This window comes from Haliotis rufescens, unplaced genomic scaffold (assembly GCF_023055435.1).
Source record: "Haliotis rufescens isolate VD_foot unplaced genomic scaffold, xgHalRufe1.0.p SCAF_13, whole genome shotgun sequence".
Classification (NCBI taxonomy): Eukaryota; Metazoa; Mollusca; class Gastropoda; order Lepetellida; family Haliotidae; genus Haliotis; species Haliotis rufescens.
The window spans coordinates 28,467,416-28,494,346 of NW_025963813.1; the positions used below are offsets into that span (position 1 = coordinate 28,467,416).

The 26,931-nt window shown below is 41.6% G+C and overlaps 2 protein-coding genes across 9 annotated transcripts in view; one reads left to right on the top strand and one right to left on the bottom strand.

Moving 5' to 3' along the window:
- Positions 1–13,876, top strand: part of LOC124118302 (sodium/myo-inositol cotransporter-like) — a 47,101-nt gene extending 33,225 nt beyond the window's left edge. For all 5 annotated transcript variants that reach the window (XM_046480415.2, XM_046480413.2, XM_046480414.2 and 2 more), the window contains exons 8-16: positions 548–628; positions 2,076–2,290; positions 4,042–4,177; positions 5,172–5,279; positions 7,236–7,386; positions 8,035–8,203; positions 8,711–8,935; positions 9,630–9,846; positions 11,686–13,876. In XM_046480415.2, the coding sequence (XP_046336371.2) occupies positions 548–628; positions 2,076–2,290; positions 4,042–4,177; positions 5,172–5,279; positions 7,236–7,386; positions 8,035–8,203; positions 8,711–8,935; positions 9,630–9,846; positions 11,686–12,026 (1,643 nt within the window). In that variant the 3' untranslated portion in view covers positions 12,027–13,876. The remainder of the gene's footprint in view (positions 1–547; positions 629–2,075; positions 2,291–4,041; positions 4,178–5,171; positions 5,280–7,235; positions 7,387–8,034; positions 8,204–8,710; positions 8,936–9,629; positions 9,847–11,685) is intronic.
- A 5,595-nt stretch (positions 13,877–19,471) lies between these two features.
- Positions 19,472–26,931, bottom strand: part of LOC124118310 — a 60,080-nt gene continuing 52,620 nt past the window's right edge. For all 4 annotated transcript variants that reach the window (XM_048394375.1, XM_048394376.1, XM_046480426.2 and 1 more), the window contains 2 exons: positions 21,095–21,706; positions 19,472–20,775 (listed from right to left, as the gene is read on the bottom strand). In XM_048394375.1, the coding sequence (XP_048250332.1) occupies positions 19,848–20,775; positions 21,095–21,702 (1,536 nt within the window). In that variant the 5' untranslated portion in view covers positions 21,703–21,706 and the 3' untranslated portion in view covers positions 19,472–19,847. The remainder of the gene's footprint in view (positions 20,776–21,094; positions 21,707–26,931) is intronic.

The window sequence follows — 26,931 nt, forward strand, 5'->3', positions numbered from 1 at the left end:
GTGCCCACCACTGGGCAGATAGATAGACCAAGTGAGATCGTAGGGTCGATCGATCGATCGATCACCTTCGTCTTTCACTTATAGAGGTATAGCCAACCAGTTGCACATGTATACCCGTTTGTTGTAAAGACTGTTACGTACCCGTTTATTAAATAGCCGCTTGATTTCTACCTAAGCGATCCACAAACGAAAAACAGTGGCCAAAAATTCGGAACAAGTCTGCACCACATCCGGTTATAGGTGCACCTGCGCAACGTCCTTACTTACGAATGTGACTAAGCATGGCGACATGTCTGCGCCAAGAAAGTTTGGTTTGGCCACAGGGGAATGTAACGCAACAATAAGCAGCTACAAGACATATGGTATCAACCAGTATCAGAACTATAGTAAAAAGAAAGGGATGCAACCCAAGTTCACCAAGTTCGTTCGTAGGTAGACAGGAACGTTAACGCAGTCTATTTCAAGTATAACGAAGGGAGATAATTGTCGGCATTTCCTATGCAACCCACGAATATATATATCTGATGGTGTCATTGTCATGTTTCAGGTGGTCTAACAGCGGTTATCTATACTGACACGCTGCAGGCAACATTGATGGTGGGAGGAGCCCTCTACCTCATGGCAGCGGGTAGGTGATGGGGGGGCGTGCTGGTTGGGGGTGAGGGTGGGGGTATTTGTTTTGGCGGGTGCGCTTTGGTGCAGGGCAAAACTAGAAGAGTCAAAACAAACAACGGTAACTGATATGGATTAAATTTGCTCTAAACATGCTTAGCTTAGTGCAAGGGCATATTTTTTTTAGGAAATTGTAATCAACAAGCCAGTTTGAAGACGATGCAAGTCTACTAAAGGTAATATTTTCTGTACCGTAGCATGGCATGCGTGGTGTTGATACCTGTTACTTTCCATATCTCACTTATCACATAATCAAGGTCAGGGTGTATTACTACGCACGAATGTATAACGGAGTATCGTTTGCATAAATGTGTTTCTCGACAAAATCTCCCTTTTTTAAATTTTATTTTTTACTAATTGACTGCAATAGTTATAAACGGGACAAGTGGTTTTGTACACTGTGCATATCCGCGTAAGTGTACACACTAGTTTTATGTTTAGAACCCAAAAACCTATTGCAGTCAATTCTTTTATGTAAATGTGTCAAAAGTAATAATTTCACAAACTACTTATGTAATCATTCACACAAAAATACTGACGACAACAATACGAAATCAGCGACATCATACAGATGAATAACGCATCAAAAGCACCGCCCTTACTAGTATCAGCCAACCAGGAAACAGTAGTCCGTTAGTGGGCGCGGCCTTTTTTCTCGGTTTAGCCAATCAAAGCCACGGAATCACTTGTTATTCATTAATATCAAAGTCTATCAAAATTGTAAACAGCTAGCGTTCAGGCAGTTGGTAAATAAATCCATGGTTGTTCATCTGGCGAAGGGACAGGAGTTGATGTAAGTAATACGAAAATATCAAATCCATTTAATTTAACATAATTTTCTGACAATAAATTATTTATTTGTCATGTCCATGCAAGAATGCTTTTCTCCCTTTGAACAAGTGTCTTGAAATCCCTAAATATATTTTAAGTATATTCTCCTATTGTATAGGGCTAAAACACATATGGCACGATTAAGTTCGTGGGCTCTTCACTTGTTATTTATTTATTTATTCATTCATTCATTCATTCATTCATTCATTCATTCATTCATTCATTCATTCATTCATTCATAGTAAAGCGAGGTTAGCTTTTATAAAATAAACTTATGCAAATGCTTTTTTACAGCAAAGACGGAAAAAAGCCAGAAGGCATTTCCGGTCAGGGTTTAGAGAGACTGTAGTATATGCTTTTCACAAATGTTTTACTTGACGAATACATAGTCTTCTCATCTCGAGCCCGTATTACCAGAGATGTCGTTAATCTGGATGTACGCCCAACGTGTGTCTTTGTTCAAAAAAAATCTTTTTCAGAAATCCGTTTGGTTACATTTTGGAAACTTTAAACTCTCCTTCAGCTGACGTCAATGTAAAGCTTTCCATCTCTATTTCTTTTGCAAACATCAGGATTCTATGAAATCGGTGGGTTCTCGGGGCTTCTTGAGAAGTATCCCCAGGCAGTTCCAACCAACGTCAGTGCCATTGTGCCCGGTACCACCTGTCACCACCCCGACAAGCAGGCGTTCCGTATGTTACGTGGGGCAGGGGATGACTACATGCCGTGGCTCGGCTTCCTCCTCGGACAAACGCCAGGATCAATCTGGTACTGGTGTACCGACCAGGTAACAGGGTAGGAAGAGTGAGAGCGACACCGAACAAATATAGGTTTAAACATTCAGGAGGGAGGGTGACAGAGACAGAGAGTAAACTTAAGGCATACAAATATTTAATGAGGCTTTAAAAGTTTGGGCGGTGGGTTAGCCTAGTGGTTAAGGCGTTCGCTCGTCACGCCGAAGACCCGGGTTCGATTCCCTGGGTTTTTGGTGTCCCCCCACCGTGGTACTGATGGAATATTGCTAGAAGCGGCGTGAAACCATACTCACTCACTCACTAAGAACATGAGTTCATGACCTTTATGGATAACAATTTCATTCTCAGAACAACTACTTCGGGGGGCACAGGGGTGGGGAATGGTGGCCAAGTCGTCTCAGGCGCGGCGATTCGTGTTGTGCCCATGCAGTGTTGTGCCCATTGGGCATGCCAGAAACCTATGATCGTGAATTGAATCCCGCTTCGCCCCGAATATGTTTCTAGGTTTGTCAGCACCATACCCGTGGGTTTCACCAAAGTGGTAGATGTCTGAAACGTTCTAAAACTGACACGCCGCGATATAACTGAAATAATACTGTTCCAAGTGGCGTTAAAACTCACTCACTAACTCACTCACCTTCATCAGGTCTGTCGTTACAAATAATAAAGTTCTGATCCATAGATAGTTTCATGTCTTCATGATGTCCCAACTTTAAATGTCAATATAAGGCTACAGCGATGACGGCTATACAAGTGAGTGAGTGAGTTGGGTTTAACGCCGCTTTTAACATTATTCCAGTTATATCACGGCGTGTCAGCTTAATGTGGGAGGAAAGCCCGAAGTGATGCAGGTCTAAGACGTTTACCACTTCGGTGAAACCAACGAGCATGGTTGAAGAGCGTCGATGATATTTATCATTGTGATTCGCGACCCGTGAAGATCCGGGGTAGAATAGGTCTTCAGCAACCCATGCTTGCCGTAAAAGGCGACTATGCTTGTCGTAAGAGGCGACTAACGGGATCGGGTGGTCAGGCTCGCTGACTTGATTGATGCATGTTATCGATCCCAATAGCGTGGATCGATGATCATGATATTAATCACTGGATTGTCTGGTCCAGACTCGATTATTAACAGACCGCCGTCATATTGCTGGAATATTGCTGAGTGCGGCGTTAAACAACAAACCAAAACCATTGTGATTAGCGTACCGTAGTCTTCGTTTCAAGTTCAAGTGGCAGCTCAATGTGCGCTCTTCATTTTCTCATTTTTTTTTCAGAATAGCATATTCTTATTCAACTATGATATGAAGACAATTGGCTACTGTAAATCTTGAAATTAATGCGAGTGTGAATTAAATGCGAAAAATGCAAGGGGTCGTTGTTCGCATTAATGAAATGTCGCATGTATGTCTCCAAAATGACTATCAACAATCTGCACACGTTGGATAGCGGAAATACCAACTTGAATATATACACAAACACTGTTTATTGAGCAGCAGTTGTAACAAATACATAGCAATGTCAAGTGAAGGCTGTAGGGAGTCGCATTGATTTTGAGTCGCACTTTTGGCATAGGTCAGCAGTCGTATTAATTTGCAGACGCATTATATTAATTACAAGATTTACAGTATTTTCATGATAAACTGCTTCTGTTACCAGTACCATGTTGAAATTTGAAACACATTGCATATTAAATTAAGTATTTGGGGGCTTTTGCTTTTAAGGGATACAAATGACAAACATGAACAACTGCCATTGACTTCATTACATGACTGTTGCCTAGGTGATCGTTCAGCGCGCCCTGGCGGCCAAGAGTATATCACATGCTCAAGGGGCCACACTGATGGCTGGCTTCATCAAGATACTTCCTCTGTTCTTCATGGTGATGCCGGGGATGATCAGTAGAATCTTGTATCCAGGTGAGCTAACTTAATGCACATTGATTCCTAAGTTCACCTGGCAGAGGTGATCTAACACATTATTGCGACGTATTATATGAAATTTCGACCAACAGTGTTTGAAGATTTGACATATTACGAAGGTATCTTAGAAATTGGAAATCGTGGCGTTCAGTCGGTTTTTGTGGCATTCCACTATGCTTTGTCAATCAGCGGTTTCAAATCACAGGTTTGAAATACAGTAAAATACGTTTACACGCTTATAACGAACTGACGGATATACAAACTTCATTTTGGTCCCGGCCATTTGCTATATGTATGCTTATAACAAACTACGGCTATAATGTACTAAAAATAGCGGTCTATGTGAGTTCGTTATAACCGTAGTTTACTGTAGTGATATCTACCATTTTACAGGTATGTTTAAAAATGTAGATTTGCAGTAATCATTATATTTAAAGGATGTGTGGCAATTCATTTTGGGCCGAAAGTACGATAGAATCAACTTGTCGAGCGGTGTCGTAAGAGTGAATTGTGGTGAACCTTGCTTAATTGGAGTGTAAGTAAAATGCTTTTAGAGTAGAGTTGATGTTTAGCATGTACAACGCCAAACTATTTTGTGTGTTCCTTCACTTCTGATCGACAAGACCCGTGAAGATCCGGGGTACAATAGATCTTCAGCAACCCATGCTTGCCGTAAAAAGGCGACTACGCTTGTCGTAAGAGGCGACTAACGGGATCGTCATCGAATCCCAATTGCGTGGATCGATGCTCCTGATGTCAATCACTGGATTGTCTGGTCCAGACTCGATTATTTACAGACCGCCGTCATATAACTGGAATATTGCTGAGTGTGGCGTTAAACAACAAAATAACAAAAAAACAAAACAAAAACCATTCATACAGAGTTCGCGTTTTGTTATGTCGTGTTTTCAAAATAGAGCTAGCTAGGTGACATGTAAAACCAGTAAAACCTGTAAATTACGAATGTAACATCTTTGACCTGTTTCTGTAGATGATGTTGCTTGCACCAACCCAGACTATTGTATGTCTGTGTGTCAGAGCAAAACAGGCTGTTCCAACATCGCTTACCCTAGACTGGTCCTGGGGCTCATGCCTAATGGTGAGTTTTACCATGTTCTGTTGCAATTCATAAGAGAGGGTCAACACACTACAATTCTATACAGATGTTAATATTAGATTTCTGGATTTAATTGAGTGGTATTTTTGAGTGGTTATCATCACTCGCTTTCTACGTCAAGGGGACTGATGATGGCTGTGTTTTCTGTCTTGCACGATGCCTCTCCTGTTGTCTACGCACAGGTGCTCGAGGGCTGTTGATGGCTGTGTTGTCTGTCTGTGCATGGATTTTATCATCTTGTCTACACACAGTTGCCCGAGGGCTGATGGTGGCTGTGTTGTCTGTCTATGCATGGTGGCTGGTGGCTGTGTTGTCTGTCTATGCATGGATTTTATCATCTTGTCTACACACAGGTGCCCGAGGGCTGATGATGGCTGTGTTGTCTGTCTATGCATGGATTTTATCATCTTGTATACACACAGGTGCCCGAGGGCTGATGGTGGCTGTGTTGTCTGTCTATGCATGGATTTTATCATCTTGTCTACACACAGGTGCCCGAGGGATGATGATGGATGTGTTGTCTGTCTATGCATGGATTTTATCATCTTGTCTACACACAGGTGCCCGAGGGCGGATGATGGCGGTGTTGTCTGTCTGTGCGCGGATTTTATCATCTTCTCTACACACAGGTGCCCGAGGGCTGATGATGAATGTGTTGTCTGTCTATGCATGGATTTTATCATCTTGTCTACACACAGGTGCCCGAGGGCTTATGATGGCTGTGTTGTCTGTCTATGAATTGGTTTTATCATCTTGCCTACACACAGGTGCCCGAGGGCTTATGATGGCTGTGTTGTCTGTCTATGCATGGATTTTATCATCTTGTCTACACACAGCTGCCCGAGGGCTTATGGTGGTTGTGTTGTCTGTCTGTGCATGGATTTTATCATCTTGGCTACACACAGGTGCCCGAGGGCTTATGATGGCTGTGTTGTCTGTCTATGCATGGATTTTATCATCTTGTCTACACACAGCTGCCCGAGGGCTGATGATGGATGTGTTGTCTGTCTATGCATGGATTTTATCATCTTGTCTACACACAGCTGCCCGAGGGCTTATGATGGCTGTGTTGTCTGTCTATGCATGGATTTTATCATCTTGTCTACACACAGCTGCCCGCAGGCTGATGATGAATGTGTTGTCTGTCTATGCATGGTGGCTGGTGGCTGGTGGCTGTGTTGTCTGTCAATGCATGGATTTTATCATCTTGTCTACACACAGGTGCCCGAGGGCTGATGATGGCTGTGTTGTCTGTCTATGCATGGATTTTATCATCTTGTCTACACACAGGTGCCCGAGGGCTGATGATGGTGGTGTTGTCTGTCTGTGTATTGTGATAACTCTCCTCTTGTCTACACACAGGTGCCCGAGTGTTTATGATGGCTGTGTTGTCTGTCTGTGTATGGTGATAACTCTCCTCTTGTCTACACACAGGTGCCCGAGTGTTTATGATGGCTGTGTTGTCTGTCTGTGTATGGTGATAACTCTCCTCTTGTCTACACACAGGTGCCCGAGTGTTGATGATGGCTGTGTTGTCTGTCTGTGTATGGTGATAACTCTCCTCTTGTCTACACACAGGTGCCCGAGTGTTGATGATGGCTGTGTTGTCTGTCTGTGTATGGTTATAACTCTCCTCTTGTCTACACACAGGTGCCCGAGTGTTGATGATGGCTGTGTTGTCTGTCTGTGTATGGTTATTACTCTCCTCTTGTCTACACACAGGTGCCCGAGTGTTGATGATGGCTGTGTTGTCTGTCTGTGTATGGTTATTACTCTCCTCTTGTCTACACACAGGTGCCCGAGTGTTGATGATGGCTGTGTTGTCTGTCTGTGTATGGTGATAACTCTCCTCTTGTCTTCACACAGGTGCTCGAGGGCTGATGATGGCTGTGTTGTCTGTCTGTGTCTGATGATGTCTCTCCTCTTGTCTTCACACAGGTGCCCGAGGGCTGATGATGGCTGTGATTGTAGCAGCTGTTATGAGTGACCTTGACTCTATCTTCAACAGCGCTAGTACGCTGTTCACTATCGACATATGGAAGCGGATCAGAAAGGCGGCATCGGTTACGGAACAGATGATTGTCGGCAGGTGCTGATTCCGTTTGATATTTTGGAGACGAGAGCCTCAAATTTGTAGTTGGCACTCCTTTTACAATATAGACAAACAATTACGTTGACAGGTTTGCTGTAAAGTTTGTAATAATATCGTTATAAGTTTTGTGTGAAGAGAAAACCCTATGCTTGCAGAGAATTCGTTGCTCCAGAATTGTGACCTGGGTAGTTATATGATCGATGCTCTTCATGCCGCCAGCCTCTGATTTGTCGGATAAGGTCGTCGTGCTATATTATTTGATGTTGCCTACAAGAACACTCAACTAATCACACTTGTTTCCACGAGTTACGAACTATTGGACCCGTGAAGATCCGGGGTAGAATAGGTCTTCAGCAACCCATGCTTGCTGTAAAAGGCGACTATGATTGTCGTAAGAGGCGACTAACGGGATCGGGTGGCCAGGCTCGCTGACTTGGTTGATGCATATCTTCGTAACCCAATTGCGTGGATCGATGCTCATGTTGTTAATCACTGGATTATCTGGTCTTGACTCGATTATTTACAGACCGCTGTCATATAGCTGGAATATTGCTGAGTGAGGCGTTAAACAACAAAAACACAAACAAACAAACAAGATTATCTCTATGTTCAGTTTCCTATATTTTTATGGTGATGTCATTGCAGGGTGTTTATCGTGGTGATGGTCGCTGTGTCTATCGCATGGGTTCCCGTTATTAAGGAAACCCAGAGAGGTCAAGTGTTCATCTACATCAACGAGATAACCAACTACTTGGCACCACCCTTCGCTGCAGTGTTTCTCCTAGCTGTACTGGTTCCCCGGGTCAATGAAAAGGTTTAGTTTTTTAATTGTTGAGGTTTAGGGATACATGAGGTGGGATGGGGTGAGATGAAATAGCACTTTTATTACGACGTCCTGTAGTGAAGTATCTACAACACTCCAATTCTCCAACTTTCTCTTTATTTTGATTAATAATCCAGCAAATTCCTACAATACAGCGCAGTGCACTACACCATTCCATTACTTTACTGGACCTCGTATGTCCTGTAAGGACCCTTGATATTAATTATCCGGGATCCCCTGGACCCCAAATCGTGTAAGCCAAGGTAAAACAATACTCACCTTTTCGCGAACACCTGATGTCATCACTGTTTAATGGTGATTCTTAGGCGCAGTCTTATAGTAGTACAATGGACTCGTATAATTATGGACATTATTCTGTCATATTTTTATTAGAAGCATCTTTCCTCTTCAAATTCAATAGGGACCAGGTGAGCTACAGGGCATATGTCGCTATGTTTTCGAAACCGTGATGACCAATGTGTGAGGCAATGCTTGCAGGGTGTGTTCTGGTCTCTGATGTACGCTTTCCTGGTCGGAGTGGTGCGTCTGTTCCTGGTCCTGTCCTTCCAGGGAGAAGGCTACTGTGGGGCGCCATCTACCTCGATCATGCCGGCACTTGTGAGGAACATGCACTACATGTACTTCGCCCTGTTTCTCTTCCTGTCCACTGGTCTGATAGCTCTTGTCATCAGTTACCTCACACCGCCTCCACCAGAGATATACGTGAGTAACATTACAGTCACATTACTTTGAACAACAAACTATCACTTGGAACATTAACACGACCATCAACTTGAATATTTACATCATCATCAACTTGAACATTAAAATCAACCTAAACTGGGATATTAACATCAACTGGAACTAATACAGTGAAATGGACAAACAAAAAACAACAGGTGAAATTTAACAGGAGCATTGAGTCGAAAATGGGCCATGTTCCACCAAACGAAATCGTAGCCCTGAGGTGATTGCTACTTCCATACTGTAACAAAGACTTACGACAGTCGAAGCGTTACGATCGCTTTGTGGAACGGGGTCATGGGTTTGAGCAGTTAACATCATTATCAACTTGAACATTTATGAACAGGAACATAATAGCAACATCAAACATGAACACAATCAACTGGAACATTAACATCTTTAACACGAACATCAATGTGAACAATAACACGAAATTCAACATGAAAATAAACCTGAACTGTTTCTAGGCAGTGCGTAGCTTAGTGGTATAAGCAATCTCTCGTCACGGCGAACACCCAGCTTCGATTCCAACATGGATGCAATCTGTAAATCCCATTGCTGGAGTACTCACTGTACGTGTTTTCACCAATGTTGAACAAATCAAACCAGCGTTGATATGGCTGGCAAATGGCTAACAAGCCTGGAATAAGTCGATACTTTCTTCTCCTTTTAGATACAGAACACAACCCTGTGGTGCTACTTGAACAGGGACAAGCAGAACAGCGAGGACAGCGAGAACACAGACGTCGACCTGAAGATTATGAGCGCCGATGACATTCACGAAGCCAACACCATTAAACCAGGGGACGGCCATGTTGATAGTGCAATGACATCAGAAGATGGAAACGTGGAAGAGAAATTTGTTAGACTGCTTCACGTAGAAAAGAAAGGTGATTCTGTTCAACGGACCTATTCTAATCTATTCTATATACTATGCTCTTATATGCCCTTTCTTTGTGAGTGAATGAGTGTAGTTTTACGGAATGTGTAGCAGCATTCCAGCGGCGGGGGAAACCAACAACGTGTTTACATTGTATTCATGTTGGGAATCGAACCGGAATTTCGGCCTGAATTGAACGCTTTAACCACTAGGCTACCCAGACGCCCGTTTCTTGGTGCATGATTTATGGAATAGTATAAACGTCATTTCGTATATGCTGACAGCCTGAGACATGATCATGAATGAAGCATAATTGGTAATATGGGTTAATATTTGTCTTTAGCAACCCATGCTTGTCATAAGAGGCGACTAACGGGATCGGGTGGTCTGGCTCGCTGACTTGGTTGATGTATGTCATCGTACCCCAATTGCGTGGATCGATGCTCATGATGTCAATCACTGGATTGTCTGGTCCAGACTCGATTATTTACAGACAGCCGTCCTATAGTTTATATTGCTGAGTGCGGCGTTAAACAACAAACAAACAAATAATGGTGATGTAAGACGCCCAATGCCGGTATCGGTGTGGGTATTTGCTAACGTGTATAATGGAATCTGATAGCCTTCTTCTAAATTGGTCTAAACTTAGAAACACATTATATTTTTTATTACAATTCATTATTTATAATTCATAAATAAAAGGCCATAATTCTTATGAAAATAAAACGACAGAACCCTTTCCATAATAATTATCATAAGTCCATTGTACGATTCCGACTATATCGTAAGCATGTTTTTAAGGATTACTCTCATATAGTGATGATACTAGATGTTCACCAGCATATTCTTGGAAAAACAAAACATCCCACACAGTCTTTGGGTCAAAGCATGTTCTGAAAGTACTTGTGTTTGGCGTTGTGTTATGTATTTCATTTACATGACGTTTCAGTAACCAATCGAACTTTTACAGTTGGATAGTTTCCCTGTACCAGCGATCATACATTTCGGTGAAAGAAGTCAGGATAAGTATTAATGCTACACGAGTTGGACAATAAACAGCAAAATCATACCTGGTGAAGCGGCCGTTAAATCAGAGACGCATTACTATTTTTCAACCCGTTCTTATCAGCGTTCGAACATTGAAACAACGCCATTAACAGTGGGAAAGTTGATGTACCTTTAACGCTTCAGTCAATAATATATCAGCGGCGGCCTGCATCTCTATCCGAACAAAATGACCTCAACTAAAAGACTTCATAATGGACCTTCATTAATCATTCATGTCATCAGTTCATCTGTTTTGTTGACACTAATCTGGAGATATTATTGAGGTCCCGCTCTATATTATTTGTTTGTTTGTTGTTTAACGCCGCACTCAGCAATATTTCGGCTATATGACGGCGGTCTGTAAAAATCGAGTCTGGACCAGACAATCCAGTGATTGACAACATGCGCATCGATCCACACAATTGAGATCGATAACATGCATTAACCAAGTCAGCGAGCCTGACCACCCGATCCCGTTAGTCGCCTCTTACGACAAGCATAGTCGCCTTTTACGGCAAGCATGGGTTGCTGAAGACCTATTCTACCCCGGATATTCACAGGCCCCGATGTATTTTAAATCAGATAATACCGTTTCATTTATCATAAATTATCATGCACAGTACTAGCTAAGTTGATGCAAGTCGTATCCCAATTTTGTAGATCGATGCTCATGATGTCAATCACTGAATAGTCTGGTCCAAACTCGATTATTTACAGACCGCCTTCATATAGCTGAATTAGTGTTAAACAACAAACAAACAAATGATTTACCATATATTATGTAATGAATCTGTTCCCACAGATCCTCCAAGCATTACCAGGAGAGTGTTGAACTACGTTTTGGGTATCGGCGACGTCGAGGAACAAACCAATGATGACCAGGGACTGAAAGATCACATGCTTGTCCTAGCCGCCCTCAAACAGACCAGGCTAGAGAAAACAATCCTGACCATCGGCCTTCTGAGCATACTCTCCATAGGGGTAGCCATGTTCATCTTCTGGTCCGTACATATCTTCGACACGAAGCCATTTTATCCTGAAGGTGCCCAAAGACTTCTACCTGGGGATGAACAATTTCTTGACAATTTCGTAAATTATTCTACCTTGTCATATACCGGCACAAATAACAATACTCGACCATAGTAATATGACATCAATGTTTATGTGCATGTTCTATCCTGAAATGTTGATTATTCTCATGCCACATCGACCATTGGTATGTAAATAAAAGCGACAAAATACTTTCCATATTCATTAGAACACTGTGCTAAAAGCTGAGTCTATTGTACGAGTATGTTTTATCACTTTCTGTACAACTTTGGACTGTTTTCTGCAAGTACTAAATTTAATTATTTTTCGAGCATATAAAAGATATCCATTGGCAAGCTATTATTTTCATGTTGTAGAAAGCATGAAAAGGTGTCTTCTTTAGTAAATATTGATAAATATTGCATTCGATATATTTTGATGTTTTTCAAAAATAACATTAATACAGTGAAAAACCATTACTCCCGAGGTAAGTTTTACAGTAAAATCTTCCGGATTAATGTGAACTGACAGGAGGAAAAAGTGCACACCCATGTTTGATGATGGCTGAATGAAACAAACAATAAATAGTTATTTGATGGTGATGTATTTGATACTGGTATGGTAGTTGAACGTTTGCAGTGTTTTGTTGACTGTTTTTACCCCAATATAAAATTGATACCATTTGTAATTTGTAGGTCAAATCCAACTTTTAAGTGTATACTGTCTTTTGTCGGGCAGATTATTTTAGCGTTTGTAGTAATAATCGTCCGGAAGGTAATATTAGTGTTTTCGGATTAAGGTGGTCCTATCTAACGAAGTGTTCGCTGTGCTATTGTCAGCAACGTTTTTGAAAATATACTGTTAATGCCCTGATAATTAGAAAAATAACATATCTTATGCTATTTTGCTTGAAGGTAGAATAATAATCGTTAAAAGTGGCCGTCAGCCAGCAATACTAGTATCACTGGCTTGTCTGTTCAGGTATAGCTACGTATAACTCATGTTGGACAATGTAAACAGGTATCACAAACTGCTTTGAAACACATGTGTCATAAACACTTGTATTGAATTCGTTAGGCTTACATCTGAGCATTTACCTTTTTGGTCCTGCTTTTGATTGAGTCGTCCATTCATAGGTTGGATTACAAACTTTATGCGAGTGGATCATGTATAAGGTCTTCTTCCTGAGGCAAGGGAGTTCACTGACTATGAAAGTCCAGTTTCCACCCAACTTACTTGAATTTTGTGGCTCGATTGCAGCGTCACCAATGCCAATTACGAGTTATGTCCCTTCAATGTCCCGCCTAATGACCAATCAGATTTAACCTCTCACATCACTTGCATTTGGTTCAAACAAAATGTCGGCACCCAGTCAAGATCTGATCGATTATCAAGATCTTTATTGTAATAAAACGGGTCTTACCTCGAGAAGTGCATCAATTCACCTGAGCACCTAGATTACAAACATGAAAAGATCTGGAAACTATCTTTGACACGGTACACATGCTTTGTAAATCCTGCAATGGGCCGAAATCTGCACGGCAGTCGCCATGTTGTTTACGAACTGGATGTCGATTTCGTGACGCGATTTCTGATAGGACTGTGCATAGACTCATTAGTCCAGCTTAAATAGAACTCCATAATTACAGCGCTGGTCGGCAAGGGTTGAAGTTGGACTTTTTAGTCAGTTAATTCTCTTGCCTCTGGAAGACGAATGTATGTTTATTCGTTTAATCAAAATTGTTTACACGATGCATAAGATATGTATAGATAGATGTAAATGAAATTTCATTTTAATTGCAAGCTATTTGGGAAAATGGCTGAACAAAGATAATCAACCAGACCTGTGAAAATCCATGTTTACAATATGAACATGGACAACCAACTGTATTTTGTAGATAGAATAACTGATTGGAGAAGATTGTAACAGTTAAGGGTCTCGAATAAACTGACACCCTAGCGGTTTTTTTCCTTGAACATTTGTAAATTGAAGTGAAAGGTATTATCGATGAATTGGGATACCAACTAAATGAATAATAATAATAATAATAATAATAATGAAAATAATACATGCATTTATAGAGCTTAACAATTCACAAAATAAATATACTCTGCGCTCCCTACAGCTGCCAGAATTATATTCAGAGTCAACAATAAGATCCTCATCAATGTCCACAAGTTTTATTACAACCTTGAACCTGCCTATCTCAGTGAACTCTTATGGATTTTCTCTCCTCAATGAACTCCCCGATCTCAATAACAGCATCTCTTCACAGTTCCCCAGTGTTAGAACTTGTACTTTCGGCAAAAGACGCTGCAGAGTCTCTCAGGAACAATCTGCCGGAAAATCTTAAGTCTGCTCCCACTATTTCCACTTGCAAATCTCACCTTAAGGCCTTTCTTTTTCAAGTTAACTTCTTTGAGAGGCATTTAGAACATGGAGTAATAAGTAAGGGGAAGATATATGGATGAACAACTTCTTTATTACAATTAGGAGTGACGTTTCGGTGTAGGTTCTGACACCGTAATCATACTCCAAGAGCCCAGAGGTTTTGTAAAAGAAGCGACAAAACCCTAAGTTTCCATATCCAATAAAAATGTCTGCATTAAGCAGAGTCGATTTGTACGACTATAGGTTCAGGTGAGCACGTCTTTATGAATCACCTTTGCCACAAACACATGCAAAGGCAAGTCAAATGTTCACCTGAAAAAAACATGGGAACATGTGGTACAAGTCAAAATAGGGATCTGCATCGGACATCATTTTTGTCACTGATGCGTCATATTTTGAAATGTCCTCCACATGTCTACCATAAACCTTTTTGAAAGCTTAACTGAGGCCTTGAATGTAGTTACCTTGATCAAACAACTTCTGAGCAAGAGTCGTATGACACTCTTTGAAATCTTGGTAGAATGAGCATGCTTGATTGTCTCTCAAAAGTTGTGAAATGTAAACACCAAACTTTAAGGCTGGAGCTGATGGTATATTGCTCGACATGAAAGGAAAGTTGACTATTGAAAAGTTGAAGTCATCCCTCTTGTCACACAATCTTGTGGAGAGTGTTTTGTCACCCTGAATCTTTATGCATAGATCTAAATATAAAACAGATGAGGCGGTCTCACAGATCCCCTTTATTTCTAGTTCAGGTGGGTAAATCGGTGGAATGGAATTGTCTATTTCACTGTTTTTGAACGATATCAAATCACCGATACACCCGAAGCCTAAGTGTAACTTCTTGGCCAAACTACCCTGTTTTAACTTTGCTAATCCGAACAGAAAGTCCGATTCATGTGCACAAATAAACAGATCCTCATGAAGGGGAGCACAATTGGTGTCTTACCCCCAAATGTTACGTTGATGTTATCAATGAGGAAATCCAGCATTTCACATATTGTTTTCTCAGTAAACTTCAGATGGCATTTGCTTTCATTCTTCACAACCTCTGAATGCAGATACGCAACTGTATCCATGTTCACCACGTTTTATAACAAAAGCCCCATGGATCAAGGAATGAAGTTTTTCCTTAAGTATGTCATGTGGGATAGTGGTGTACAAACCAAATGATTTGACAGAATGGAACTCGGTTCTCCTCCGAGACTGCAAAATGTCAAGCAAATCCCATGAGTTTGTGAGAATCCACATGTTATTAATTTGATTGTCTTGAGGATAAAGGTTAGCCTTTGAGTCAATGATTTGGTGGTTAATTTGCTGGACCCAGCAATATATCTCTCTTTGTACAAACGAGGAATGAACATGTCTTCGGGGTTTAGAGTCAGGTCAAAAGCCGACAGTATTGATCTATGGCCTTGGCAGACCTCTTCATCAGCCAACACACTGGCCTTATATGTGGCATTATTTGATATTTCATTTATACCAGGTTCTTTGATCAAACGGTTAATGTGGTGATGCTTTCATATAATGGTTATGTTATCTGAGGCCTTATCAGTGGGAACAACTACAAACCTTTCATGTAGGGCAGGCAGAGTTTGGATGACAGCCAGCTAAGACAGAATGGGTCTATTCCAATTCTGTTTCCAGTCTGTGCACTGTACCAATGACAACATCACACACTAATTGCTTAACCCACTCTGAAAGACATTCAACAAGTCCCTCTTCTCTTCTGGTCCACCTTTGGGCACACTCTGGGACAGCATCCATAATGATTCGAAAGTTGTGATCCCAGTTGGTAAGAGGTTGCCCACGGTATTTTGGTCCACATTGGTATAACTGACGAAGGTTGCTATTGTCAACAATGGAGAAGTCACCCATGATTATATGACCTGCAGGTTACCTTTGCCAGCAGAAAATTTCAGAAAGGTTTCATATCCATCCGACATAATTAAAGTTTAATATTCAAATGTCAAACCGAGAAATACAGCCATGTTTGTTCATCACACAATGAATCTCCGTTTGATTATACACTATTTTATGTCGACACTATGGGCCGTAGTCCTACATAACTACTGAATAAAAACTTAGAGAAAACGGAAAACGTATTATCATATACTGAACAGCATTGAAAACCCACCAGCAATAAATCTTGAAATATTACAAAAACAAATTGAGCAATGACCGATTTTGATTAGAACAGACATAGACGGATTATTAAGAAAGACGAAAAGGAAACAGGAATACCACACAGTAATTACAATTACGTCATAGTGTAAGGAAGACACATAGGGTTAAAATGAAAAGTCAATATCTGGTATGTCCGCCATTGACAGCAACACAGGCCATGCAACGTCTTCTCATTGATCGAATAAGTCTGCGAATAGTGTTCTGGGGCATTCCACTCTTGACGTAGTGTATCTTCAAGTTCTCTCAGGTTCTGTACTTGCGGACGACGTGAGAGGCGTTGACCCAGGTAATCCCATAGATGTTCAATTGGCGATAGATCGGGTGACAGTGCTGGCCATGGAAGCAGAGGCACATTATTGTTCGCTAGGCACTTTGTTGAAAGGTGGAAGGTGTGCATATCCTGGTGCTAATGAAAGAATGGGATGATGTGATTTGCCAATATGTTTTCCTGTAGTAAAGGGCATTAATTCTTCCGCGATTATGACTGATGCCGCCCCACACCATGACACTCCCTCCCCCCCCCCCCCCCCCCCCCCCCCCCATCGATCTGTCTGTACAACGCAGTCTTTGTAGTAACGTTCTCCACGTCCGACGCCACACTCGCAGTCGACCGTCAGCATTCCGTAAATGAAAACGGGACTCATCAGAGAACAGCACACCATGCCACTGCCGCAATCTCCAATGTCGATGCCTTTTGGCCCAACGCAGACGTTCATTTCGATGTCGATCAGTGAGTATGGGTCCAACATATGTACGTCGAGCACGTAGCCCTGCTGAGCGGAGACGTCGACGTACGGTGTCAGCACTGATCAATTCCGTCGGCCTTGTACGGTTGCTGCAGTCCTGGTAGCCGGAAGTGTACGATCACGAAGATGCCGACGAACAATATGGCGATGCTGACGTGGTGTAGTTACACGACGTTGACCCGGACGTGGTCGATCTCTGGTGGTTCTTGTCTGCTGGTATCTGCTCAGTAGCCTGAGGACTGTTGAATGATGGCATTGAAACCGTTGTGCAACGACTCTACTTGACGTACCAACTTGAAGCATGCCCAAGGCACGTTCAAGTTCCTCTGCTGTTAATCTTGGCATTTCTTGTGTCAGTACCCTTTACGTCTGCAGCAACAAGTGATGTGGCTTTTAAAAGTCTGTCTTTTATAGCCCTATTCTGCATGCTTCCCGTGAAACAAAACACGTTTTCCATGATGTGCACGCAATTTGTTGCGTTTCGGCGATTTCGCTCATAAAAATATTAGGAATGTGTTTTGACGAGCTGTTCTTCTTCATGCTTCGTCCAGAACGTCTTATATTACTCATTCACTTATATAATTTCATATGACTTAAGCCCGGATAAAAATACATCCATTTTCATGGTGGTGCGTTTTCAATGCTGTTCAGTATATATTCAGTGCGGATTGTTATATTATATTTAATGTCAGTTGCATATCCTGGTTGATACCAGAAAATTTTCAAAACATTTCAGTTGTGTTTTCTTTATCCACATTTAAAAAGCAATAAATAAGCTGTAGATCTAGATTCATTCAGTAATTTTATTCAATGGTCAAGATTACTCACAAAATATTTAACATTCTTGGCAAATATTTCCCAAATGCAAAGCGTGGACAAACTATTGTGCCAATATAAATTGGAATAGTTTCCACAGCATGCATAGTAAGTAGTATCAGCATCTAGATTTACACTGAAGTTTATCCGAAAGTCACAAGAGTTTCTACATAGAGGATGTTTCATGTGTCGAGTGAAATATGTTTCTCCCATCGAGAGAAGGGGGAAAGGACTCCGAGATATTTTCACGAGTGTTGTATATAAGTTTACAGTTTCTAACGAAACATTTTCAAGAGAATAACAAACGGCAAGAAGCGATATTAATTCCATAAATGACCGTATGTCATTATTTTGCCGTATCAATGTGGAACTAACGTAAAAAGGAAAAACAGTGTGTACGGGCTAAACACTTACGATAAAGAGGAGGTTTCTCATGTATTACAATAGTTCCGTCCAAGTGTTATGTTCAATAAAGTGTAATATCATATGTTATGGTCAATGAAAATATCACTCTTTTCAACTTCGAAAAACTCAGCCTTTAACACTGGAATATATAATAAAACACCACATTGATGACAATTATTACATAACAATATATTGGACAAGGCTCAGGGTCGATTTAATGGATATTTGTCATAACATGACGAATAACAGGTAAGCATAACTAAGTTGGAAATTCCTTCTTTCTTTTTACAATGCAATAACACATTAAATCAAACGAATCGATCGACTGTTTCTGCATACATTTCAACGCCATCCTTATTGTACGTGTGATGATTAACCGATCATTTAATTGTCTGCTTGGTGTAGCTTCTGACTGTGACATTAAACAGTTTTCACCCACTCGCATAAATCCTGCTGAATGGGTGGCCAAGAAGTCGAGTTATGTCCCTTGTTCAAGCAACATTTGATGGTAAGTGTCCAAATCCATGATTCGCACAGGCATTTTCGTTATTTTTTCAACAGCCTGAAGCATACTTCATTTATTTATTTATTTATTTATTTATTTATTTTCGCTAAAATCCCGGTCCGACACCATTGAAATACTTTCAATCCGACGTTAAACCCCAAACACTCAACTAATCTAGCTATCGACAACAGTGTTACATCTTTGTGTTTTAAGCGGTCATGGTACAATGTGTTTGGAGCCCATCTTTTGTGCCAAACACTCAAAGTTAACATACTGCTGACAACAGTGTCTGTGTCTGTTTGTAATTATAAATAAAAAAACAACGTCAACTCCAGAGAATAACGTTGGTTGGTTGGTTTGTTGTTTAACGCCGCACTCAGACATATTCCAGCTATATGACGGCGGTCTGTAAATAATCGAGTCTGGACCAGACAATCCAGTGATTAATATCATGAGCATCGATCCACACAATTGGGGTCGATGACATGCATCAACCAAATCAGCGAGCCTGACCACCCGATCCCGTTAGTCGCCTTTTACGACAAGCATAGTCGCCTTTTACGGCAAGCATGGGTTGCTGAAGACCTATTCTACCCCGGAATCGTCACGGGTCCCAGAGAATAACGAGTCTCGATGATCCTTTTATATTAATATTAAGCCAATATGATTCCGTCTTTTTGTGTGCACCAGTTCCCGTTGTCCTAACATCACAACAGAATAATTGAAATAAATGTCCCTGTCGTTTCTTCAGTTACTTTGGTTAAAACCCTAATCTTTTCTGTTAATCGTTCACAATACCAACAGAGTTCTTATCTTCTGGTTCCTCCACTTGGATGAAGAGAACAGCAAAGTCAGCTCAATTTTCAAATAAACATAGGCCCAGATCAAATCTGTATTCCCAGTTCACTTTGCAGACTTATTAGTCGATCCTTTATCTTTGGTATAAGACTACTGCTGTATTTAATATAGGTGAAATCCTGACTCCAAGGATTCAGGCTCTGACTGTCCTTTTTCTCCCGGTAATGATGCATGAGAGCGACTTCTGGGCTGACTACATACATCTCCCAGCCAGGAAGGAACTCCTCCATTATGTGAACATGAATCAGATTCACAGCCTCGGGTTTCACAAGAAGTTTTGATCTGTAGTTTGGACCATTTATGCGAGACCTATTGGTATGCAGGAATGCATTCATTTTGAATTTCTTCGCATCCTTCTTTTCAGTGAACATGTATTTTGTCTCATTTTCATAGAGTGCAAAAAATGCATTTTGGAACATAAGAGCTCCGTATACGTTTTGTTGAGAAGTTGGTTTTCTTGTATTCAGTAGTCTGTCAGCCAGATCTGCTATTGAAACGTTTTTCTTAGGAACAATAATTTCATCAATGTCTGCAAGAAGAACGTATTTTGCCACCCCAAGCTGAGAGAAGACACAGTCATGGATACTCGCCATCTGACCCCAGTAGTGGATCTGGTCTGGAGGAAAGGGAAGCTTCCAGTTCCTCATCTCCACAATGCCTTCTCTCTCATAGTGCAGCAGGACTTTGTTGACATCTTCTGGTATGCTGTAGTTGTAGAACAGGAACTTGTCTGTCCCGAAGTATCTGCTGGTCTCCAGGGCTGTGACAAGTGTGTTGACGTCAGTGAAGTTCCCATGCACTGCAGGGTAACAGCGCGTCAGTCGGTTATAGGGGGGTCCAGGATAGTTGACAGGGAGGACGTTGAGGGGGGAGGACATCCGGGCAGTGAGGACAGAAATGAACTCTGGGTAACTGTTGGGAGGTACTGGGCAGTGAACGAATCCACATCGATTTCTGAAACGAGAAACCAATTTTGAAAGATGACCTTAGTATGAAGAAGGCACATTTTGTACGTTTTCTTTTGGCGTTTATATTGGTATTTCTCGGTTTACAGATCCTATTGAACAAGAATGTGGGGAAAATCAAATTCCAGTTTATAACTGAACCTGATATTCACTGTTTGCAAAATATGTTCGCGTCTGACAGACATGCTCAGTGACCCGTAAAGGTTGGCTCAAAGCTTGAGGTGTAGCCACGATGAATAAAAGCAGTGTGTGACTTTATAAACATTCAGAATGTCACACACATTTCACAGAAAAATATTGATACTTACTTGTAATTACCCCATCTACTTGGAGGGATGTGCTGGAATCGACCTTTAATCCTATGACCCAGGTGGGCCCATGACCTTTTTAGTATGCAGAAGAAAGAGACAGGCTTGAATGGTTCCGGAACGAGGATAAGTGTACGCACTGAGGAGTTGGCAATTTCGTATATGGCAGAAAATATGAAGATTCGAGCGTCCACTTGCTGAAACCCGCTTTGGTAGGGCTTCCTGGGAGGAAATGTGCTTTCAAGTGCGTCTTCTCTTAAACTGGCTTCAGAACGCCTGATGTGTATTTCAGGTGCATTGTAAGCAGCTTTTTGAAGCATCTGTCTAATTCGCTCAGAATTTCGATTGTTCAGCGTTGTTTTGTTTCCGTTTATAATATACGCTTCCTGTTTGGGGGATTTACTACCTGACTGCAACACTGTACTGTCTTTGTTCTTTTGTACAGATACGATAATGTCTCCATGAGTGTTGTCACGAAGCCTGGAAGGCTGTGGAGCAAGGATGCTTGGCCTCGTGGAAAGCCCAGTGTAACTCACGGTTGTGTAAATCAGCAGGGTTCCAAGGCATGTGCCAAGCACCATCATAATCTTACCTTGCTTCATTCTCATCTCCCTGTATAAATAGAAAGAAAACAAAAAATCATTCTTTGGAGACAGTAAACGCTTAAATGCGAGTGGCGAAACTTTATTCCACGCATCTGGAAGTATTGATGAAGCAAGTAAACATCTGGCCTTTGGGAGGGACTTTGCTCTGCAGTCTTGTGCCATGTTCTGCCAAGGACAAGACATTGTAATTTAAATCGTGTCAATCCAATTTGTAAATATTAAGAAGCCGAGACCAGTAACCCCCTTTAAATGTATTTACTGTTGTCCACCACGTTTAGAATCCATTGGTGATTTTTGTGTGAAAATATTAAGTGAGTGGATGCTTTACCGATCTTTAAACTTGATTTGGAAAGACAAAACTGTAAGAGAATGTTAATACGTCAAGTTGACATCGGCAATCTTAGATTTAGTCTTCGTTTGTGTCAGATGGTAGTTATATTGATCGTGAAAATATTGGTAAATTTTCTTTTTATTTAGATTATGAAGTTATAATTTGACAGCTATATGACATAAAGAGTAAAGTGTGGACCGCTCATTTATATTATCACCATCGATCCACACCATCAGGGTACGTTGACACTATACGAACAAAGTCATCGAGCCAGACCACCCGATCCATTACGCCAATCAAAGGTCACTGGAGCCTTTCTTTTAACCCGGAATCAACATGGGTATATTATGAACATGACAACCAACCAAAAATAATGGGACGATTATACTTTACTTACAAATGAGAATATGCAGAGCTTACATGGGAACCATTCTTACACGAAAATATCACTAGGGTTTTGAACGCATTGCCACAATGGTCCTACTTACGTACTTAGCCAGGACATACTTGCCGTAAAAGGCGACTATGCTTGTCGTAAAAGGCGACTAACGGGATCGGGTGGTCAGGCTCGCTGACTTGGTTAATGCATGTCATCGATCCCAATTGCGTGGATGGATGCTCATGATATTAATCACTGGATTGTCTGGTCCAGACTCGATTATTTACAGACCGCCGTCATATAGCTGGAATATTGCTGAGTGCGGCGTTAAACAACAAACCAACCAACCAACTTTATCATAGACTTACAATGGTCACAGCGCAACGATCGCTTTGAGGAACCGGGTCCCATTCGACATGATGTATGAAGAGATATCGAGGGATGGTCACGGATGGATAAGATAAATGAAGGTCAAGGTGTGACATGACATAAAACAAAGCATGTTGTCGGTGTATTGTCAGGGTGCAAACAGCCATTAGGGGTGTGCAGTCAATGAATGTTAAATGAATGTTAAAGATGACTTAGATCAAGAAGGGGTCATGCCCACAGGATTGGTCAAACATTCGTTTATACGGCGTGGCATGTCCCACTGTCCCAATGACAATTTAAGGGAGTCTTGTCCACTCTTCTTGCAGCGCTTGGTTCGGTTCGGGTGGCCTTTGACATCGGCGTACACGTCTCCCGATCACGCTCTCTGGAGGAAAGGTCAGGACCCGCATGCACAAAGCGACCTTAGCGCTAAGATGATCGTAACTCCCATTCTTTAACATAGGCTTACAATAGTTGTAGAGTTGTACAATAGTTGTGCAAGTGGGGCCAGGACCCATGGCTTTCCGTTGCATTCTGGTCATGCTTTGAGGCAGTCAATTACGATACGTGCACGGTAAGCAAAGAACAACTACTGTGCAATGTCCCTTCCATGGACAATATGCAGTGGTGTTCTGGCAGTCATGTTGATTCCTCCTCATAACCGTCACGTTGCCTTACGTTGACGTTCGCATGGCGCCTCAAGACATGCCCACGTCTATCCAGAAAGTCCAGAATGAATCTGCACTCATCAGAAAACATTTACACGTCCCAGTTTTTGCTACACACGCTCTAAGTGAGTGAGTGAGTTGGGTTTAACGCCGCTTTTAACAGTATTCCAGTCATATCACGGCGTGTCAGCTTAATGTGGGAGGAAAGCCCGAAGTGATGCAGGTCTCAGACGTTTACCACTTCGGTGAAACCCAGGAGCACGGGTATGCTGCTGACAAACCTAGAAAACATAATCGGGGATTCGAACCCACATTCGAACCCCCCACACGGTCTAAACATCATTAGCGTATGAATGTGTCGTTTGTAAATGGTGCTATAGCACGTGGTCGCCGAGCATGCAGATTAGTTGCATCAAACGATTTCTAACCGTCGGGTCAGAACTCTGAAGTCCGATGCCTGGCGCAAGTGATTGGCTGTTTGGGTTTGGTTTCTTAAAGCCTGGTTCCTGATTAGTCCATTCAAGACGATCCTAGATCCAAAAGAAAGAGTGAGTGAGTATGGTTTTACGCCGCTTTTAGCAATATTCCAGCAATATCACGGCGGGGGACACCAGAAATCGGCTTCACACATTGTACCCATGTCGGGAATCGAACCCGGGTCTTCGACGTGACGAGCGAACGCTTTAACCACTGGGCTACCCGACCACCCCCCCCCCCCCAAAAAAAAAAAGATAGAGGTTCACTTTGTGGGTCTTCAGGAACCTGTTCGAAAGTCTGTAAATCACAGACAGAGACACATGGAACGTTTTCGCTACCTCACACTGAGTTCTACCAGTTGAACCATGTGAATATATCACGGGCGTTCATCACGTTGTTGACGACCGAACCCCGATCTGATTAGAAATACTGCATTAAAAGCATGGGTAGAGAACTCACACATTTGTTACTGTGCATAATTCATTATGCATAATGAAAATCACCAATACATGACTCAAAGCGATTTGACGACCATTCACTAAAGTGTCAAAATACAAAATGACCGACACATACATACACTCCACGTGCACGGGGAATTGCATAGTCTACGTGCAATGTTTCGGGCGTCAGGTTTTAGTTTCGAAATCTCTATTCGTCATTTTTCAAATCTGATCCTTTTTCCTCTGTCGCCCGATCATAACATTTATATTTAATGATTCCTGCCTTTGGGGATGGGGTGGGGGGAGTATATTTGCACAGGTTTGATTCCTCACTTGGGTACAATATGTGAAATCCACTTTATGTACATACATGCACACACACACACGCACGCACGCACGAACGTACGTACGCACTCCCGCACGCACGCAAGCGCGCACACACACGTGTTATTTAGCAAAGTAAAGCGCACAGCTCAAAACCATCACACCCGTGAAGAGATCCGTGAAGATCCGGGGAAGAATAGGTCTTCAGCAACCCGTGCTTGCCGTGAAAAGCGACAATGCTTGGCGTACACTGCAAACACGAAAACGTCGTTTTTTCCGAATATGGTCATTGGACGGAAAAACGACTAAAAATTCATCAAAATTGATTAATTGGTGAGCGTCTAGAAAGTGTCCGGAAATGTGTCGAGTTTTTCAAGCCTAAAATGGACGGAAATACGATGCCTTTTGCTCCGCCTTGTACAACTGTTAACGGCCAATCAGATGGCGCTGGTCCCCCGACGCACGTGATGCCCAAGGCTTTAGGTTTCGTATTTCTTACATGCCTTGCTCTAGTATCTGTCGCGCGCAGTGCAGCGAGATTTGCTGATAAGTCAGTTTTAGGATATGTAACCTATTATTGGAATTCAGACACGCGCCAAGAAGTCAGACCGAACCATGTTATCAAGTTTAATGAGATATCATTTCCCTCCGCTATGCACAGTTACCTCTATCGGATAATGGGTTGTTTTATTTGGTTATAACAGTAACTATTTTTTTAATGTGAAGTTTACACGATATACGGCTTTTCCATTGGACGAGAGGTCGGTCACATGACGTTTTTCACTTGACTGTATTCTTGAAATGACGTAAACACTGACTACTTCCACATTCCTGGGGAAAACCCTGTGAATTCCCTTGCACGAATTCATACAGAAGCGTTGATTCTCATCATTTAGACCCTTTAAGTTTGAACTTAGCGTCTTAGCATACACTGGGATAAGTCAGAGAGTTGGATTGCATGCCCGTTCAAGGATACCCTCGCTACAACCCATCCTAGAGAAAAAAACCCGGAGCAAAGCACATCCAAACTATCGTAGTGACAGTCTATAGCAATCTATAAATTTACCTTAGTATCTATTTGACACATCTTAAAAATCACCTGATGATCGGCCAATTGATCAGTGATGACAAAGGCTTGCATTTTGACGTCTTGTACTTGATGTAAATGTATTACGACTCTCTGTCACTGTGATTGACTTACTGAGGTAGTTCTTAACAGACCTTCTCATCTAATGAGGATATTTTTTGGAATACATTTCTTGTAAACAACCGGATGTTCCTGAAAAGCAATTTGAGCACACGTACGCTCATGTGACCTCTCTTTTAGGTGAACTATTTTATTCCGGGATGGCGTATTAAAGCTAGTGGTAAGTCAAGTGTTATCATATATGTTTAACAAATACGGTTTTGGGCGTTAATAAAATACACTGACGCAAGTATATTCTGATCAAATCAACTGGATCAATGAAGATGCTTTCTTATTACATAACATCACTACACATAATTTGGTCAGTTGAAGTAACACAATACGGTGAGCGCATTAAACACCACTTTGAACAGTATTTCAGTTATATCACGGTGTATCAGACTGATGTGGGATAAAAATCCAAAGTGGTTCAGGACATCCAACGGGTGTTCGCGTAAAGATGAGCGTATTCTGCCACACAGGTGGCACCCATCACAAACACATGCAAGGACACGTCAATTGTTCACCTGAACAAAGCACGGAAACACACAATGACGCCCGTCCTCGCTATTACCGAGCATGTAAGTTATTTTGTCCGTCAAAAACATGGGCGAGTATCAATAATATTTTCCTACAGGTAATACATGTCAAACATTTGACAAAATGTATTGACTTAGCATTATTGTTAATCACAGCGTATAGACTCGGCATGCAGTTGAACTCATCACCAATCCCATTATTGATAATCCTTCTTGAAGAGCTATGAAATCAGAGCCTGGAATAGCGCATTTATACACTTTATTTGTCAATTTGCTTGTAAGACATCTATTGAATAACTCAGTCTTATTTGAACGGATCACTATGGAATCTTGGATGGGACATTGTCGCGTTGTCATATTGTCGCATTGATGCCCTGACAAAAAAAAAAAAACCGTGTCAAAATTAACCAAAGCGCGACAATTCGACGACGTGACTTTTTGGCCATTTGTCGCATTGTCGCATTGTCGCTCTTTGAATAATCTTTTTTTTCATTTTACCAAAGGGCGACGATGCCATAA